This window comes from Pholcus phalangioides, unplaced genomic scaffold (assembly GCF_987345545.1).
Source record: "Pholcus phalangioides strain wild (caught in Gottingen) unplaced genomic scaffold, Ppha-v1.0 ptg000022l_1, whole genome shotgun sequence".
In the NCBI taxonomy this organism is placed as follows: domain Eukaryota; kingdom Metazoa; phylum Arthropoda; class Arachnida; order Araneae; family Pholcidae; genus Pholcus; species Pholcus phalangioides.
The window spans coordinates 2,147,069-2,166,635 of NW_028301615.1; the positions used below are offsets into that span (position 1 = coordinate 2,147,069).

Below are 19,567 nucleotides of genomic sequence, written 5' to 3' on the forward strand. Positions count from 1 at the left end.
TAATTAAAAAAAATGAATTTCCTCATAGCATCATTGGAAATGAAGAGGAGCCATCATCATTTGAATTACATATCTGCGTCAGAGATTACTGCTTTGCGCGAGAAGACAGACTAGTTGGCGTAGCTGTTATGCAGTTAAGAGACATCATCGACCAAGGTAGCTGTGCCTGCTGGCTCCCTCTGGGCAGGAGGGTCAACATGGACGAGACTGGATGGACTGTCCTACGAATCCTGTCCCAGCGTACCAACGATGAAGTGGCCAAAGAGTTCGTGAAACTGAAGTCTGAAGTTCGCAACGACGAAAACATCCCGACCCAATAATGATAAGTTTTAGTGAATGTGTGATGGAAATGTATGTTCTGGAGGACTTCGAGTCCCTTCCTGCATGACATCATATATATATGTATAAATGTGTGTATGTGTGCCATTGGTAAAGGGACTTTTCAAAAGAGTCCTACCAGGCAACAAGGGCCTCCATCGGCGGTCATGTTGACATCAGGCCAAAACAAAAAAAATCATGTGAAAAATGTTCTTCCTAAATGTGCTCAGTATACAGACTTCGGCTGAAAAGCTAACCAAGTCAAATGACTAATTTTACAAATTTACATCCTAGTGGAGTTCGAATTCTATTACTGCTTTTCATGCACAGATGAACCCAGCTACAGAAAAAGCAGATATTAACATAATCATCATAAGCTGTCCTGAATAGGTTTTAATTACAAACTTTAATAATTTTCGATGCCAAAATCGCAAGGAAATTTGAAGAAAAAATATATGAAGATGAGATAATGGAAAAATCACAATCAGTAATGATTTCACGCATACATTGGTGAATTTTTTTATAAACTGATTTATATATGGAAAAAAAAATATTTTTCACCACATATTTTTATAAATGTATAACATATTCATAAAAAAATGAAAAATTCTTGAAGTATTCATCTTGTATGTTTCGATTAAAATACAAAGATTTACATGCATAGGAATATTTGAAGAGTAATTTCTGACAGGAGTTGGCAAGGAATAAAAGTTTGAAATTTATTATGACATTTTGCCCTATTACTCTTTTAATCGATTTTAATCTGTATTCTATAATATCTAGGCTTTCTCTATCTGGGTTCAATCTGTCGACAAATTTTAATCATTCCATATACCCGTTATTTTATTTTTTTTCCAATTTATATCGAAGCATATTTGTGGCACAAATTTGAAAATTATTATAAAGAAGAAAACACTATATATATATTATACATAGAAATTATTCAATGCTCTCTGGTCTGTTTTTTCCCCCCAATGACCCGTTATTTCTGATATTGCTGTCCTGACAGCTATGTGAATATATTATATATATATACAGATGGTACATTTGCCTCTTTTTTTATGTAAAATAATCCTATCTTTTTTGGTGATTGGTGTATGTATGTATGTACATGTGTGTATGTTGAAGAGCACATCTGTTCATTGTTATCTGTAATTTTTCCTGAACATAAATTTTTCTACCGATATATATGTGTAAATAATTATATATAAATATAACCATATATATATATTATGTGCAGTTTATGTCACGCATTGTAACATAATATGGCGATGAAAAATGAAAAAAAAAGGTAGGACAACTATATATATAATTATTATTATTATCATTATGGTTGAGTTGTAAATGTGATTTCACGCTATCAGAACAATTTATGTAGTTTCCAAGTTATACTTTATGACCGATTATGATTGTGATGTGAACTTCAGATTCTATTTTTTTAATATATTGCGCTATTGTGAAGATAGAGGGTCTATAGGTTAGTGGAGAACAGAAAAAAAATGAAATTAATAATAAATGCGCTTGTAACTCGATGTATTGTGTGTCCATCGGCCCTTTGTAGGAGCAATGATTTCATTCTTATTTTGATAATGCTGTGGTTCCAATACTTGGAAGTTATGCATTTATATTTCTCTCGAACTGGAATGGTTCCCTGTTATTCACATACGCTCAGAAATATGATGTATTTATTCGCCATGTGTTAACCACAATATCCAATTTTTTTTTCCAGTTTTTCTATTATTCTCTTCAAACACAACTATTTCATTGATAAGAAAAACATTTGTCAGTCTTTCATTTGTGAAATGATCTTGAAGAATATGGCTGCATCTTTTTAGTAATCGTAAGTGTTACGAGGAAAACAAAGTCACTTTATAATCTCTATTTCTGACTCTTTCTATTGATATTCAACTTTGAGTCTCTGAGGCCTCTTCACGGAACATCTGTCCAGTTCCTTTGTTGATTCTTTAACACAGTCATGAAACGTGATAAAAGAAAAGTTTTGCTTGCAAATACAAGTTTGTTGAAAATGAATATTACATTCAATCTTGTTGAAATCAGTATGTGGTTATCTCTGGCAGTGGCGTCGGAGCCGGGGGTGCTGTGGGTGCTCGAGCACCCACGGAAGTTCGTAGAATGGGTCCGAGCACCCACAGAATTGATTCAAAAATCGAAATTTCCTACATGAATCTCAAGATGGGCACCCACAGATTCGAAACGCTTCCGACGCCCTTGATCTCTGGTATTCCATATTTGTGAACAGAGATTTATGCATGGTTATAGTTGTTATTGCCTAAAATATTTCTCATATATGTTTATTGTCCTAACTTCAAATCCTAGCTAGTGCATGGAAGCATTTGAGTAACTGTTCACATTGATTTCAAACTCTTCCCTGTCTAATAATATACATAAAATGATTATTACTACATACCAACTGTACTACTTTACCACACACCAACTCCAGTCGTATACTGCCATACGGCAATTTCCAACTAATAGAGTTGGGTGGGAATTGAAGCTGTTACCTATCAGTGATCACCACAGACTTGGTGGGTTAAGAGCTTGTTTCTGAAGTTCTTTGCCTGGATTCAAACCCGGGGATCTCGACTGTAACCTTCATAGTGGGAGACGAGCATCTTACCACTACGCCACTCAGGCTCACATGCAAAATCTGGTCATATCACCATACAGAAATTTATTACCGATCAAGTTGGGTCGGAAATTTTTCTCTCTAGAGAAAGATATGTTATACATCTGTCCTCGTCTTAAACAAACGGGACTTTTGCCAACAGCAAATTGAGGTACTATCTATCAGTGATGGCCTCAAGTTCAGTAGGGGGAAGAACTTTTCATCTATGTTTTTCCCCAGGATTGAACTCGCTGACCTGACGGTAGCCTTCACGGTAGTAGATGAGCATCTTACCTCTGCATCCCATCATAAAATGATTGCAGCACAATGAAAATTATTGTTTCTGGTCAAGATTTTTTTCACATGCTTATTGGTGGGCCAAAATGCACACAAGACCTATTTAGCCCACCATTGAAGCGCAAAAATGTTCACTGGTGTGGCGTGACTGTGTCTCTCTCATTATGTTGTGCACTACACAGATTTCTAAGTCGGTCCATTCAAGTTTCAACTCCTGAGACATGTGAGTGGGGTTCTTGACTTACAGGTGTCTAAAGTTGCTAAAAAGTGGTCCACATGCCATTGCAGAATGTTCATAAGGGCCCTAAAAGAGGTATTTTAAAGTAAAGCAGAAGCTACAATGTGTACCCAGTGGCTGTATACTATTGTGCAGTAGGTGAGGGATTTCTTGGTTCCTTTGATATTTGATTAGGGAGGGGGGGTCCTAAAATGAGTGCTAAATAAAAATACTATCCTGGAGTAGTGTGTTCCAAATGGTGTATAGCACCATAGGGTGCCATGAAACTAATCATTATTCTCGCAACCACAATGAGTGTTTTGGAAATTAAATTAAATTGAAAAATTCAATACGTTTCTTTTAATTCATAACCAGGGTTCCACCTAAAAAACTCAAGATTCAGCAACGATGCCACAAGAAGTAAAATTCCAATCTTATTTTCAAAGGATCAAAAAGTCACACTGGGTGTGCCAGCTCCTCTTTGAATGCCCCACTTTTTCGGAGTGGTTCATCAGTAAAAATATATGACAAAATGGCCGGTCTCTAGTTCATATTTCTATCGTTTTAGTTCAGTATCAAGCTCTCATTTTAGACTTCTTGTCAAGTGTATATTGCTCTTCACACATTTACTTTGGTTAATGAATCATGACGTGGGTGTTATATTTTAATCTATCATGTTAAGTCACATATCAAAGGAAAGAGTCTGGAATGAGGTATCGTCTCGTGTCTTTATTCTTTTTTCCTATATTACATGTTATAATTTATGGAACATGTTTAATTTTTTTTTTTAATTATATTAAATTGAAAAACTGAAAAACTTCTTTGGAGATATTGATCACGATGTCCATGCAAAAATTCTTCGAGTTAACAAATATCTTTAATGCTAATCTTTGTTGATATCTCTCGACCAAATAAAAATAAATAACGAATGTGCTCAACTGAAACCTGTCCTAACATTGCAACAATGTATTTTTTAGAACCTGTATATCTCTACTTGCCTGAAGGATTTTTTTTTGTAAACGAGAGAATGAGTGAATGAAACAATTGGAAACTTTTGTGGTTGATTGATATATTGACGATTGTTAAATGAAGGCTGTCAGAGATTTAAGAAAAATAATAAAAGTTCTAGGTCCTGTTGATCGGCCATGACATATCTATACATATAAATTGGCTTGTATGTCAAAAATGCACAATAAGCAAAATTTAATGTATTGTGTTTTCATATATATAAATATATATATCTAAGATATATACATAAAAGAAATGTAAATATGTGTTTCTCGTCATTGGTTTTAAAAAATTTGTAAGCATTATTGATGCCAAAAATGTAAAAAATTTATCGCAAAATTTAAATGTAGAAGCTGGAGATCTCGAAACTGAAAAATAGGTTCTGATGCCAATTCTTACTGTAAATACTCTGAAGTACATTCAAAATATTATGAAGAGCATTTCTGCCCAAAGTTAATAAACAAAATCAAAAATTAATTTCAATTTCCTATGAAGAAAAAAAATGTCATATATATGTCAACATCAATATTTGATTCTACATATTGATATCTGAATATTCTCTGCATCAGGGCTTCCTGAAAAATCCTGTGTATAATAAATGAATCATTACATTAGTTAGCAGTTTTTTTCCTCACTGCTATGTATCATTTCTTGTGCATTGAACGAAAATTATTGATTTTTTTTTTTTTTATTTGTGTCAACATGGTGCTTACGTGCCATCTCGAAACTGTATATTGAAGCTCATGATTTTGGATAGCGAAGCAAATTTTCTGCTATCAAAAGGCCTCTGAAAAAGTTTTTCAATAATATAGTTTTTTATAGTGACTGTCAATATTGTTTCAGCGTCAAACACCTACAGCCGGGAAAGGGGGGGGGGTTCCTCAATCTTAGACATTACAAGTGAAATTCAAACTTCCCATTAAGCAGGCCACCACACCAAGTCATACTGTTGTGTTTAGAATTCTAATATGCAATACATGGATTCACAACGACTTAATTTAATATGCAGTGCTGTAGTCAGATTGGCCAACACGGTCACTAATAATCTAAAATTTTTAGTCATTCATTTCTTTCACCAATTTTGCAATTCTTTTTTTGATTAATTATTTCTTTCATGAATTGTGAAATTGTTCCAAACATTCTGTTCGCAATATATATTCTAATCTGAAATGCAGGCTTTTTATCAATTTCTTTTTAGTTCAATGTTTTTGTCTTTCAATGTATTTTGGCCATCTTAGCTCAGAGGACCTATGGGCCCAGAGGGAATCGCACTTGGCCATGCATGGAAGACCCCCCCCCCCCCTTCCTACGGAGGCCTCTCTCATCTCCATCATTTAAGCTGTAACCATTTGTTGCATTCAAATTCATTCATCAACTTGGATAGAACCAAATACTGTATGTCAGAGATTCCTCGAGAGGGAAATTAAAGACTGACTACCATTGCATTATTAAGTTGTAACTCATTTACACGCCCTTATTTAGTGCAACACATGGTCTCTTCGTTCAATACAATAAGAAACAGATTACAAAAGCCCATGATGATCTTGAGATGGAAGCACCCCCCTTTCTTCCACAAAAAAAAAAAAAAATATATATATATATATATATACAGAAAACCCTCCCCTAATAGTAACCTCTGGACAAAGACCACATTTTCTTGTAACCTAACGCATCCTATTGGATTAGCATTAAAGTTAACCGCAGAATTTCTGAATAATAGCCATTTTTGGACATGAAAATAAAAGAAAAATGTTGCACATAAGAAAATTAGTTCTCAATATTTGCTCTGAAGGAGTTTTTCCACCTCAACCCTATGAACAGGAATACAAGTATGGATTCCTCCAAATGTTACACAATAAGACATCATTTTGGCTCCCCTGCATTAGCAAAAATGACCACGAAAAGTCACAGCTAGATGGAATGCATCAAATTCATAGTTTTAGTTCCTTGGACAAAACATTTGTCATATTTACTTCAAAATATGGAACACAGGTGGCAGCACCAACAAAACACAAAGCATGCAAAACTCTGACAACGTGAATAAATTAGGGCCACACATACACATTCCAGCACATACCGATTTGAAAGAAATTTTGCAGGGGAAAAGTACAAGGTGTAGGTACCGTTAAGAAGTAGCAGTAAAGTCCACACACTTGATACTGTTCTATCAGAGAAGAATTCCAGGTGACATTTCAGAGGATCAAACCAATTTTGTGTGAGAATTTGGTATCCACAACTATGTTTTCAGTTTCTGATTTTTGTTTTTAATTATTTACTGATGTTGAATTGAAATTATTATATGCTTGGGGCGAAAAATCAATATCTATATTCACTTTGTACGAGTATTGACTTATTCAGAAGGGTGGGGCTGACAGGGAGACAATTAATCGAGACAATTACCATCATTTTTTTGTTTTTTCATGCTATAAATTCACTATACAAGTCTGTGAAAAATCTGGCTTGGGAGGCCCGATTCCAGCATGTGGGGGCATGTTCATTTACTTACGGTTTTAAGAGGAATAAATTATATTCTCGTACTATGAGGAAAATATCACACATTTTGATTTAAGCGGATCGCAGATTGATCATTAAAGTTATTAGATAAACACACACTTTCATTGTTTATCTTTTTTTTCAAATGAATCTGATGAAATTTTGTGTGTAATCGATCGTCACCGTTTAATGTTATTGATTATAAAGTCTCTTAACTTGTATGAGATAGATGCATTCAGAATTGTGAAAGTTCTAATTTTGAAAGAATTTTGTTTTTATTTATTGTTGTTGTTTTTTTTTGCGATAACATTAATACTGGAATATTTAATATCAATGTCAATTGTTTCATTAATTATTCTGAACCAAACCCTGATTTAATGTCGTGATTACTTTGCAGCATTTTGCCCCGTGACAAATTGTGGTGTTATATTGAATTACGTTTCAACCTGTCATAACCCTGATATGGAAGATTTGTTCATTGGAATTTTCTGGCGCTGTATCTGGGTTGGACTGCATTATTCACTCACAAGTTCGTTTGTTTGTTCTTAAGAGGTATATATATTACGTTTCAATTATCGATTGATTGTACATTGTTGCCTAAATCAAAAACAAAGGATCAAATGGATATGAAGAAAAGTTTGCTCGAGAAATTTCCAAAATATTCCTCGAATGTTCAGCGGTTAGTGTTTATTGTGATGATTGGAAAATTGTTTATTGAAAGTCTTCTACTACATTATAGTCTAGTTTGTTCTGATTCTACTAGTCTAGTTTGTTGCTTCTACTAGCTGCGGATTCGTATATTATACTAGAGTTCATATATTTTTTTAAATGTACCACCTGTTGTGTTGAATTCAGTGTCTGCCGATATTTTTTTGCCTTAATCAGAAGATGGATAAAATGGCATGTTATATGCAATATATATATATTTTTTGTGTAGTGTTAGCATTCGCACGTGTCATTTATATAATGTTCAAAGCTTTTCAGTGGTATCTGATTTTCAGAAGTAGTTACACCATCTGAGTGAGACGGAAAGTTCATCAAACATGTTCCAGTTGATTTGGGTGATATGCACATTGATGGTGCTCATGGATCTCGTGTTTGATGATGGATTCTCTCATGTTTGTTTGAAAGTCCTTGGTTATTTGGTGTTGTTTGTTTTGTTTTTTTCAGCAATATTGAATTTTTTGCTTTATTTCATGTTAATTTGACAATAGTATTAATTTTCAAACTTTCCATTAATTTTTCTAGTCATCTTCAATGGTTCTTCGATAAAATATGTGATTCTCCTCCCTCCCCCAGTTATCTGTGGACGGTAACAAATTTCAGTTTCTGTCATAAAGAATGTCAAAAAAAGAAAAATGCTATGGGTTGTTCCTGGTGTTTACTCAAGAATGTTTCAGTTGTAGTACTTCAAATTCACATACATAGGCTGACCATATGGCCCATAATTCTGCTCGTTCCTGTGTTTCCCTATGATTTTCGCCATCCCGACAGTTTTATAAAAATGTTGTGGTTTTTTTTCGTATTTTCAACATTGCCTACGCAATTTTTAATTCTTTACTAAAATCAAGGATAATAACTATAAATACTGCTCTCAGATATTTGTCATGTTCAATGTTTTTTCATGCATTGCCTTCCAAACCACACACTCACCTCGTCTATATTCCTCTATGGAACTTCTAATGAATTAGTACATGTTGGAATGTGTGTGTCTGTGTTGTGAACCTAATGTAAAGTTTCTTTCTGTGTAATGCTCGTTATGTGTAGTGCTAATATCTGTCATTAGTCTTTCTAACTATGAGTGAAGTGTGATGATTTAAGATTTTACCATTGTAGGGCTGGTGCTCTGTGTAGAAGACTTTTTTAATGGGGAGATCGGCTCAAATTCCCTCCTCAAAGTTCGGAATTGCAGAAAACCACAACTTCAGCTCACCACCACTATGGTAACAGTGGGGTTCGAACTCAAGTCCTCGCTATGTGAGTCCATCACTATGACTAGTCGACCACCACAATGGCCATTCCAAACCACTGAGATTCTCAGTAGTGCTTCAATTCCCGCCATTTAAGAAATTTTCAGTGATTTCAGTCATTGGCAGTTTACCTCACCTTTGGCATCAGTTTTGTGATTTCCTGTGCTTGGGATCTCAGACTTTCTTAATATGAAATATGGTCAGCCTTACTCATTTATGTTATATTGAAATCAAATCTTGCTCACAATTGTTTAGTTTAAGGGTTTCATCTTATGACATCATCCTTTATGCCTTACTATAAGGGATTTTATGGGAGTTTTTATTCCTCCTTTTTAGCATTCAGTGTCTGATTCCAATACCCCCATGGTCTTTACCAATACGTCTGCACAGTATTTTGTTGAATGTGTCTCTAGAATGACGAAAGTATTTGCTTAAAAAAGAATATTCGCTATGCAAATTGAAATCATTTGTGCCTGCTCAAGGTCCCCTCAGTGTGAAATGATGTGGTCGAGTCATACCTTGAGATGGGGGGGGGGGGACTTTTCTGTTGTGCCTCATTTTTTCCCCTCACATTCAGGATTCTTGTGGTGTAATGGTCACACTTCCAGTTTTTCTCATTCTGTTTAATTTCTAGTCTTGAAGAGGTTCAGCTCCTGGCTAAAAACTTGAAACGCCGCGTCTGAAACACTGTGAAAATACTGAAACATTGCAGCTCTTTTTGAAGAAACGAATTGTTCTATCTAGAGAGGGAGTTACTTATCCAATTTCTCATAGCTTCGATTGTCTGTGTGATATTCAGGTTTTTATGCAGGTTTAAAAGTTATATAGAATGCTACCAGCTATACATTATCTAAAGTACAGTTTCCATACTTATATTCATGCTGTAGAACTTATATCTCTGATGATGTCTGTGTGTACTAAGTCCTTTCTGTGATAAACTTCAATGTGTTGAACGGCTAAAGCTATTGGATTCTAATGCCCTTGAAGATTATGTTAAATTTTTCTAAGTACAATGCATTTCTTTCCCCGTCATTTACAGTTGCATACAGTATAATGAGTTTCATATTTTTTGTAATACATTCTTTTATCTTATTTTTTTGTGAAATTATGCACCGTTTGCACAGCATAAATGTGCCATTTTTCTTGGTTTTTTCCTAGGGGAACTAATCAGTTATGCGAGATTAATAAATAATTACTGTATGTGTCTTTCAGAAGCGCAATCCATTCTTTGTTTGCCTGCTGATTAGCGATTTGGTATTTTTGGTTGTTTTTCCCCCCCCCTCCCTTTGCTCATTGCTGTAATAATAACAAAAAATAAAAACATGAATTACACTCTTCCACTTTTTTATAAATAAAAAAATTTGTTCTCTTGATGTTGGAAGATTGCGGAGAAAATGTTGGAGTTGAAAAAAATAGTGTTCTCTTGGTTTTTTAAATTGTTCATTGGTTTTTTTTTCCTTTTTGATTAATAAAAAATAAACTGCTGCTGTCTTCTCTTGATCTCTGTGACTGTTCCCATTGTTTCATCATGAATCAAATCAAATGGAAAAATATCATTGGTATAGTTTATGGAAAATATTCAGAGGGCTCGGACTCTGTGTTTCAATAATTATTCTGAATATGGTGGCAAATATTGAAGAAGAGTAGGGAGCGTATGCGTGGAATTGACTGGTGGTAAAGGCACAGGGAACCTTTTCCAGAAAAGTTATATACTAATTTTCAAAAGCATTTAAAATTACAAAATACAGGGTGGTTATGAATAAACTGACACTACTCGGATGTATGTAGTACCTGTTGTGATGAAAGTATTTTGATGGACCTTGGTGTGTTTTTTTTGTTGTTTTTTTTTGAAGATTTATAAAAAAAATAGTTCAATTTTTTACCGCCAGGTGAAAAGGCGGCGCTTTTCATCTGGTGGTCAGAAATTGATTTTTTTTATTGAATCTTTTTCCCCCACGTTCCATATATCCTATACAACCCCCCCTCCCCAAGGTCTCATCAAATACCTCCATTGGCACTACATATGTCTGAGTAGTGTCAGGTTATATATAACCACCCTGTAGGTTGAGGCGTTTCCTTTCTTTTGTCATGGTGAAAAACTGTATATAACCGTTGATGTATTTCAACATTTTTACACATTTATTTGATTGGATATGCTATCCTGGTGCTAGTACTAAGTTTTACATATATATATATCTTCAATAGATTTTTTTCTATTTAAAAAAAAACAAACATTTTCAACATCTTGCGCATGATGAAATAGCGTGACATCAATGAAATTGAATAAAAATTGACTCACAAAATAAACGAAACTGTTCAGTTAAAGAATGAATCTGAAATCTTTTTTGCGTCATTTTATCAACTGGACACATTTGAAGCAATTTTCACACACGCACACATTGATGTCATGCTACTTCACCATATGTGCAAAATGTTGAAAATGAATTTTTTTCCGAAAATTTACAAAAAAATTAAGTATTGAAGAAATATAAAACTTTGTAATGGGGCACCAGAGATAGCCTATTCAATCAAACATGTGTAAAAAATTTTGAAGTAAAATTGATGTTAAAACCGTTGTTACGGATTTACTAGAGAAAGTTTTTACTATGTTAAAAGGTAGGTGGACCCTGTAAGATAGCATGTAATGGTTTTGTTCTGAAAATTACTTTTTTACAAAAATATTTTTATCTTTTGATCGACGTGGGTGGCGTTCGCAAGTGAAGCGTCTAACCCGTGTTCTTTAACCCATTAACGGCCAAAAAAAATTTGAAATTTTTGGCCGGATAAATTATATATATGGACAAAAAAAGTTGTAAACGTAAAGCACGTAAAATTCCAAAATCCCCAAATGGGAATCGTGGTAGCTAATGGGTTAACCGGTGTCGATCCGCGAAACATTCATGGGTGGAGATATGGGGGGAAGGCGAATTTTTATACCTACTTTGTATCACAGAAACAACGCTAAAGCCACGAAAATAAGAATAATTTCACTAAGCAGAGCGAATTTGCCATGCATTATGTTACGTAAAATTTACTCTGTTATGCAGCATCAAAATAAATTTGCTATCATAACCATATATATATTAATTTTTATGCTGAGATTTTAAACCAACAATAGGTTTCACTTAAAGGGTGTCACGACCCCTGAAGTCGAATTTTCAAACATGACTTCAAAAAATACTTCATTCAATTGCAAATAAAAAAAAACTACTGCTCCGAAAACTCTGAAATTTTGCAGAATAGTTTATTCGACATGTATTAGTAAAATGAACCTCGAACTTGGATATCAGACGTTTCGTTAGAATTTCATGAATTTTTAAAGTTTGAGAAAATATATAAATTTCAAAAATCTAAATTCAACATTTTTTAAAAAATACTTTCCACCAGTCAATTGCTAAATCCGAGGTTCATTTTACTAACACATGTCGAATAAACATTTCTACAAAATTTTAGAGTTTTCGGAGCAGTAGTTTTTTCTTAATCTTGCGGATGAGCTCAGAAACTGCATTCTGAGAAAATCGCGTTCAAAGTGTTTTTTCTTGTATACGTTTACACTATAATTCATTATTTCTTTCTTTTATTATGAAAGAACAAATTAACCGATTGACACGAAATTTTTAGTATTTTATTTGCAATTGAATGAAGTCATGTTTGAAAATTCGACTTCAGGGGTCGTGACACCCCTTAAAAGAACTGTAACAAATGGTTTTGTTTCCATTGAATAAATGGCAGCAGTGGCCTTCGCCAATACCTTCTAAAGCTTGCTCTAGAAGGTGTTGCCTTCGCTCATCGTTCTGACTACGCGCTGAGCCGAGACCATTGAGCTATAAGGAAAGCTCAGTGGCCGAGACAGCTGGAGAAAAAAAAGCTCATCGTTCTTTTTCGCATGCATATAATAGCAGATTGTCAAAATATTGATATGAAATATACATAAGGGGCATATTCAAGTATTACGTAAGCAACTTTGTAGCCATTTTTGACCCCCCCCCCCTTTGTCAGCAAAATTTCGTCATCAGCTCTGTCCCTCTGAATCGTAACTCATATTTTCATAAAGGGTGGTTGATGACGTAAACATTATCCAAACCCCCCTTGTCATCAAAAGTCAGCAAATCGGAACCCCCCCCCCCCATCGATGATGACGTAATACTTGAACGGCCCCATTTATATTTAGCGCACGAAAAATAACAGCTCGAATCCTACGGCAAACATAACCGGAACATCCTGTTCTCCATTGAAATAAACAGTTTAATGAATCATACCGCATAATGTTTATTTTGATACTGCACACCGATTTTAGACGAACAACCAATTTTAAGAGATGGTTTTTTTTTATTTGATAGTTGGCAGCAGAGGTCCGATGGTTTTTGTCTGGTGTTGTAATAACAGATCATTTAGTATTGGCACCTTGGAACCACTGCTGCCATCTGCAAGAAATTAAAAATATATATAGGCCTACATCAGAAAATATCCCGTTTTTAGTTCCAACCAAATTCATAATTTTCAGCACACCATAAAGAATAGGCCTATATTTTTTTTTTTATTAAACAATATACAGTTGATTCCAGTTATAACAAATTCCAAGAGACTGAAAAAATCATTTCATTATAACGAAATTTCATTATAAAGGAATTCCCGATTTTACTAATTCTATCGTTTGTTAAAAAAATTCTTTGTATCGGAATTCGATTCTGAGAATAAAACGTTACATATTTGCGTTCTAAATTACGGGTGGCCATCCCACGGCACGTGTACCACAATCAGTGCCGTCTTAACGCATGGGCCCACCCGGGCACGGCCCGGGGGCCTCAGAAAAATTAGAAGTAGTTGAATTTTTCGAAAATTTGCCAGGGAGGGCCTCAGAAAAATCACTTGGCCCGGGGGCCCGTGATGCTCTTAAGACGGCCCTGACCACAAGTGCATAGGTGGAGAGAGACTTGAAAGTCTGGGAGGCAAAGTCATTATTGCTGGGGGGGCACGATGATGATGATGTCAATTCATATATAAATATATACACATTAGATCTGCCCACTTCACTTTTGATGCTGGGGGGCTATGCCCCCCACCCACGCCTCCCGTATCTCCGCCCATACACAAGTTGCATGCTACGGTATCAGGAGTGGCACGCAAAGGTGTTTCTTTAAAAAATTAAAGAAATTTTATTTCATTGTTTAATCGAATAAATTCTCTCCTACAAAATTTGGAGCAATACTTTTCAATGGTGATTACGAATGGTCTTGTCTACCAAATAGTCTACCAAACCTATATTTAGTATGGTAGGTATTCTTAATTGATTGTAATTATTAGTTTTTATTCAATCGTTTCCGGTCTATCTTTGGGGCCGTAGTTTCTGTACGTCCCATACAGTGGTTATTATCCATCAAACCCCCTTCATCATTCCCCTGCTTATTCAGTAAAAAAAAAGAAGCAGCAAAATAGCGTACTTTGCCATTGTTTACGGAAAATTCACCGCCATGCAATTCACCGCTAGGAAATTTCACCGACAACAGTTCGATGAGAGTCAGAAAGCGAGGGAGTGAGCGATTGAGTTACTGCGTACGGGATTCCGGACATCTGCATGGGGGGCATGCACCACATTGTATATCCATGAATTCTTGGGTGCCTCAGCCCTTTTGCTAAGTTTACCAAGGGGTGGCCCCAACCAGCATGGGCCCTCAGGTTCTAGTGCCAGTGGTGTAGATAAGATTACTATCAATATACGTAATAGTACATACACAATCTTCATTGCGGTAATCAAGTTTGACACAAAAATGGAAACAGTTTCGAATTCAGAAGAGGGACAGAATGAACATTATAAATACAAGACAACAGCCGAACAAAAAAAATTTGATGGTAAGGATCATGTCCCATAAAACGGGACATATGGTCTGCCATGTAAAATTCTGTGCATGGCTCGAGAAAAGGTTGACCATCCCTGTTCTAGATAATAAAGTGAATATGAACTTAAATTTCAAAAATAACAAATCAATGAGACTGAATTTTTTTGAATAAGATTCATTTAATTAACATATTTGTTTGTTGTTGTTTCCTTGTGAAAGTATTGTGGAGGCTGGAGAAACAACAAATATCTCTGAAGTATACGCGTGCAATGCTTGAAAGATTTCGCATCCAAAAGCGCATGTAAATTCCAATGTATTTTCTCATACGAGTGGGCTGGTAACTGTCACATTTTTTGGGAATGAATATCTTCAAACCAGAGGTATGTGTGTCTGAAAAATGTCTCGAGCGAATGTTCTGTGAAGACAGCTATATCCATATCCACGGTTAAGTAGTAGTAGTATAAGTGCAATACTTTTCATCTAGAAAGAGTTGAGTCCTTGTAGGTATCTTTTTTTCAAGAACTGCTGAAACTTTACGTGATCAGCGATTTATAAAATCACGAAATCACACACCAGATTGAGGGAATTGGAAATAAATTTCAAGGAAAAACAACTTTTCCACTTTACTAAGTCAGATTTTATTAGTTTTTAGATTGCATTAAAATATAAGAAAACTGCATATTTTACACTTAAGAAGTGTCACGACCTCTAGGCATAAAAATGTAGATTTTTCAAAAATAATTGCAACAAATATTTCACTCAATTGCAAATCAAATGGAAAAAAAAAATGCGTGTGAATCGGTTAATTAAGAGGTCTTTAACCTTTCTATATAGTCGCGAGTACCCTTGTACCCATCATCAAAAGAAGAGTACCCTTTTCGGAAACTTCGACATACCAATGCATGAAATTAGGATGATTTCAATCTCAAAATGCAATTTGTAGAAGGTGTTATTTGGAACGTTGATCAAGTGCTCGCGAGCACGAAATCAGACACGAGCATCGAATCCGATCACACTCTGGGTGCTTCTAGGAGCACCTACGAAGTGCTCCAGAAGTCACCGTCCATCAGACGGTTGACGAGATAAAGGTCGTGCTACCAATTACAGGACACCCTGTATAAGATATACATATTCATAGTGTTTTATCTTAATATACAGGTCAAAAAGCGCCCAAATTAACACTGATCAGCAATTTTTGACTTTTTTTTTTTTTTAACATGAGTGAAATCAGTTTTACAGGCCAATTTCGGGGGGCGCTGAATTCAAATATGAATGTGAAAAATCTCCATCACGTACAAGTTTTTCTGTACGCATGATGGTAATTTTTTGAAATACACATACACTACGAAAAACTTGCCGACCTTGAAAATGGAGATAATTGGCATATTCTAACAAATTACAGCATAATTATATTACGATATTATCGTGTCCATACATAGTTATACATGTATATGAAATAGCAAAAAAAAAAAATTTCTTTTCCTCATACACAAAAACAAAAAAATCCATAGAGTGCCATTAATTTTTTTTTCCTCTTATGTATTAGTATCGTGTTGTCTTCTTTCTGCAAAAACCAAAAGTAATCACACCATTGAAGCGTCCCACCTGCCTCGATTCTCTAAAAACCCCCTTCATTGCAGATGTGAATGATGGCCACGCAGCGAGTTCTATGTGAAAACAAATTCACTCGATAATTTCCTTATTTGAGGACTCTTTTTATAAATAATTCTCGTTTCAGTTTTGTCTCATTTAATTCCGGAAAAAAAATATTCTGTTAGGTGTGAGGGACGTGGGTGAGATTTGTCCGTGGTCTTCTTAATGTTTTCCATCAGCTCCAGGGAAGTCCGCAGGATCGACTTAGGAGGGGTCACAAAACATATGGGGGAGGTGGTTATCGTCTCTTTCTACCTGAAGAATTTCTGATCAATTATTTCTTTTGATCATTAGGAAATTACTTCAATGAATTAATCTACATTAAATTATTTATTCCGGTAATTATGTGGTTCCGAAAATATTACTTTCATTAATTTTGTAATAATTTCTTTGAATAATTCTGGAATTACTTTTTTTATCGATTATGAAATAATCTTTATCGTAAATTATGAAATTATTTCTTTCGTCGATTCTGAAATTATTTGCTTCAAAAGTTTATCTTTTTCAGTAATTCTGGAGTTATTCTCCCATTAATTAGAAAATTTTATCAATTACGAAATATAATTTTAGTGAATTCAATTACGAAATAATTTTACTAAATTCAGTTACGAAATAATTTTAGTGAACTCAATCACGAAATATAATTTTATTGAATTCAATTACGAAATAATTTTAGTAAATTCAATCACGAAATAATTTAGTGAATTCAATCACGAAATAATTTTAGTGAATTCAGTTTTGAAATAATTTTAGTGAATTCAATCACGAAATAATTTTAGTGAATTCAATCACGAAATAATTGTAGTGAATTCAATCACGAAATAATTGTAGTGAATTCAATAACGAAATAATTTTACTAAATTCAGTTTTGAAATAATTTTACTAAATTCAATTACGAAATAATTTTACTAAATTCAATTACGAAATAATTTTACTAAATTCAATTACGAAATAATTTTACTAAATTCAATTACGAAATAATTTTACTAAATTCAATTACGAAATAATTTTAGTGAATTCAATCACGAAATAATTTTAGTGAATTCAGTTTTGAAATAATTTTACTAAATTCAATCACGAAATAATTTCACTAAATTTAATTACGAAATAATTTCAGTGAATTCAGTTTTGAAATAATTTTACTAAATTCAATTACGAAATAATTTCAGTGAATTCAGTTTTGAAATAATTTTACTAAATTCGATTACGAAATAATTTTAGTGAATTCTATTCATTAATTTCAAATTAATTTATTAAATTAAATTACGAAATGGTTTTACTAAATTCAATTTTGAAATAATTTCAGACTCCGAAAAATTATTTTTAAAATGAATTCTGAAATTATTTTTTCATGAAGGAATATGTAGAATTATGATATACGTAGAAATATATCAGAATTTCTGTGAATTCTGTAGGCAGATGCGAAGCCTTTTTAGACGCTGAATTTTTAGCTAAAAGCTGCTTGGAATTCGTGCTCTGTCTCTCACTGTCCTGTCGGTGCAATCAAATTATTGTTTTCTTAATCGCCTGCAATCAATGTTTTTAGCCATTTTTTAAAAATGGTCTGCGGGCCACGGCAAAAAAGATCCGAGGGCCATGCGTTGAAGGCCCCCCCTGCTGCACTACAGGGTTATTCCATAATTCCCCTTCAAATGATGAACCGTTGATCTTAGAGGCATACTTCCAGTTAGAAAGAGTATCCAAATAACGTGTAGAACTCAGATACGTCATTCATGTTTTTTTTTTACTGAACACAACTCAGGTTTATCGCCGTAGGCAATTTACTACCTAGCGAGTTGTGCCGGAAGTGTAAGAATGTGTACCTAACAGTGTGAGTGCGTATCTAGTGTTGTGTCTGAATTTTTCAGTGCTGCCATCTATGCTTCAGAAGTGTAATGACTGAATACTAGTATTGTTGTAGGCCTGTTGCTCTCTGTGGCGAGGTTTTTTAACGGGAAGATCGGCCCACATTAGCGCCTTGAAGTTTGGAACCACAGAAAACCAACTTCAGCCGACCGCCACTGCGTCGACGGTGGGGCTCGAACCCGGATGCCCGCGATGCGAGTCCGTCACTATGACCACTCGACCGTCATTCGTGTTGCAAGATGTCATATAATTATTAAAATATAAAAACTAATTTTTTATGCGGACACCCTGCGCTCAAAAACCCAATTGCAAAGTTGTCGCCCCGTCCAATATTTGCTGAGATATTTGCATTCAAAATCGGAGGAAATTTGGGAAAGAACGGCATAAACTGACAGACAACGGTTTTTCCCCTCATTTACGCTATTTCCGAACTTCCCTCAGACGTTTGAATTCAAATATCTCTGCTAATGTTACACTTAGAAACGCGTAATTTCCTTTGTTGACCTCAGTAAAGACGGGAGCAACAACTTCCTAATTGAATTTTTGAAGGCAAGAGGGCCATACGAAAAGTTAATTTTTATATTTTATATATAATAACTACACAACCCTTCTCTCGCCACCCCCCGTATTACATTAATGACGTATCGGAAGTCCACACGCTATTTTGATATTTTTTCTAGTTGAAAGTATGTTTCTGGGATCAACTAACTGTGAAATATGACAAGGGCAATTATGGAATCACCCCTGCGTATTTCTTTTGTTTCCGATTTTAAAAGAAAAAATTGATACGAAATTTTTTGCATTTGATTTGCATCAACATTTATGCTTATAATATAAATACTTTTCGCAATCATTTCTGAAAAATTGACTTCAAGGGGTGGTGACACCCATAATTGGTCATTGTAGCCAATTAAAAAAAATCCCCTATAACTAATTGAATTGCTGCATTGTCCGTGCGCCCTAAGACACATTAAGGTGGTGGAACCACACACCGTTATTATCCATCAACAGCTTCTACCATCTCCCCGAGTCCTTCCCAATGGAGAACTATCGTACACTTTGGGAGACGCTGTTCTAAAGAAAAGGGAGAGGGGGAAAAAAAACAATGTTGTTTCTTTTTTTTTTTGTTTCTAAAAATGGCGCTGAATGAATGTGGAGAATCAAGATTCTTCGGACGTCGAGTGAATCTGAAACCAGAAATAAAAGAGCTCACGTTCGCCAAAAGGTGCTGTCGATATGGAAATCACGTGGCAAATCTGAATTCTTTTCCCGTATAGTTTCG

The 19,567-nt window shown here is 34.7% G+C and overlaps 1 protein-coding gene across 3 annotated transcripts in view; it reads left to right on the top strand.

Annotated features, from left to right (window-relative positions):
* The window catches only part of LOC149069322 (uncharacterized), a 220,564-nt gene extending 210,135 nt beyond the window's left edge, over nt 1-10,429 (top strand). For all 3 annotated transcript variants that reach the window (XR_016195044.1, XM_089249408.1, XM_089249409.1), the window contains one exon: nt 29-10,429. Coding sequence is in view for 2 of the 3 variants with exons in the window: in XM_089249408.1 (XP_089105534.1) it covers nt 29-320 (292 nt within the window). In the remaining variant the exon portion in view is untranslated. The remainder of the gene's footprint in view (nt 1-28) is intronic.
* Nucleotides 10,430-19,567: the final 9,138 nt, after the last annotated feature.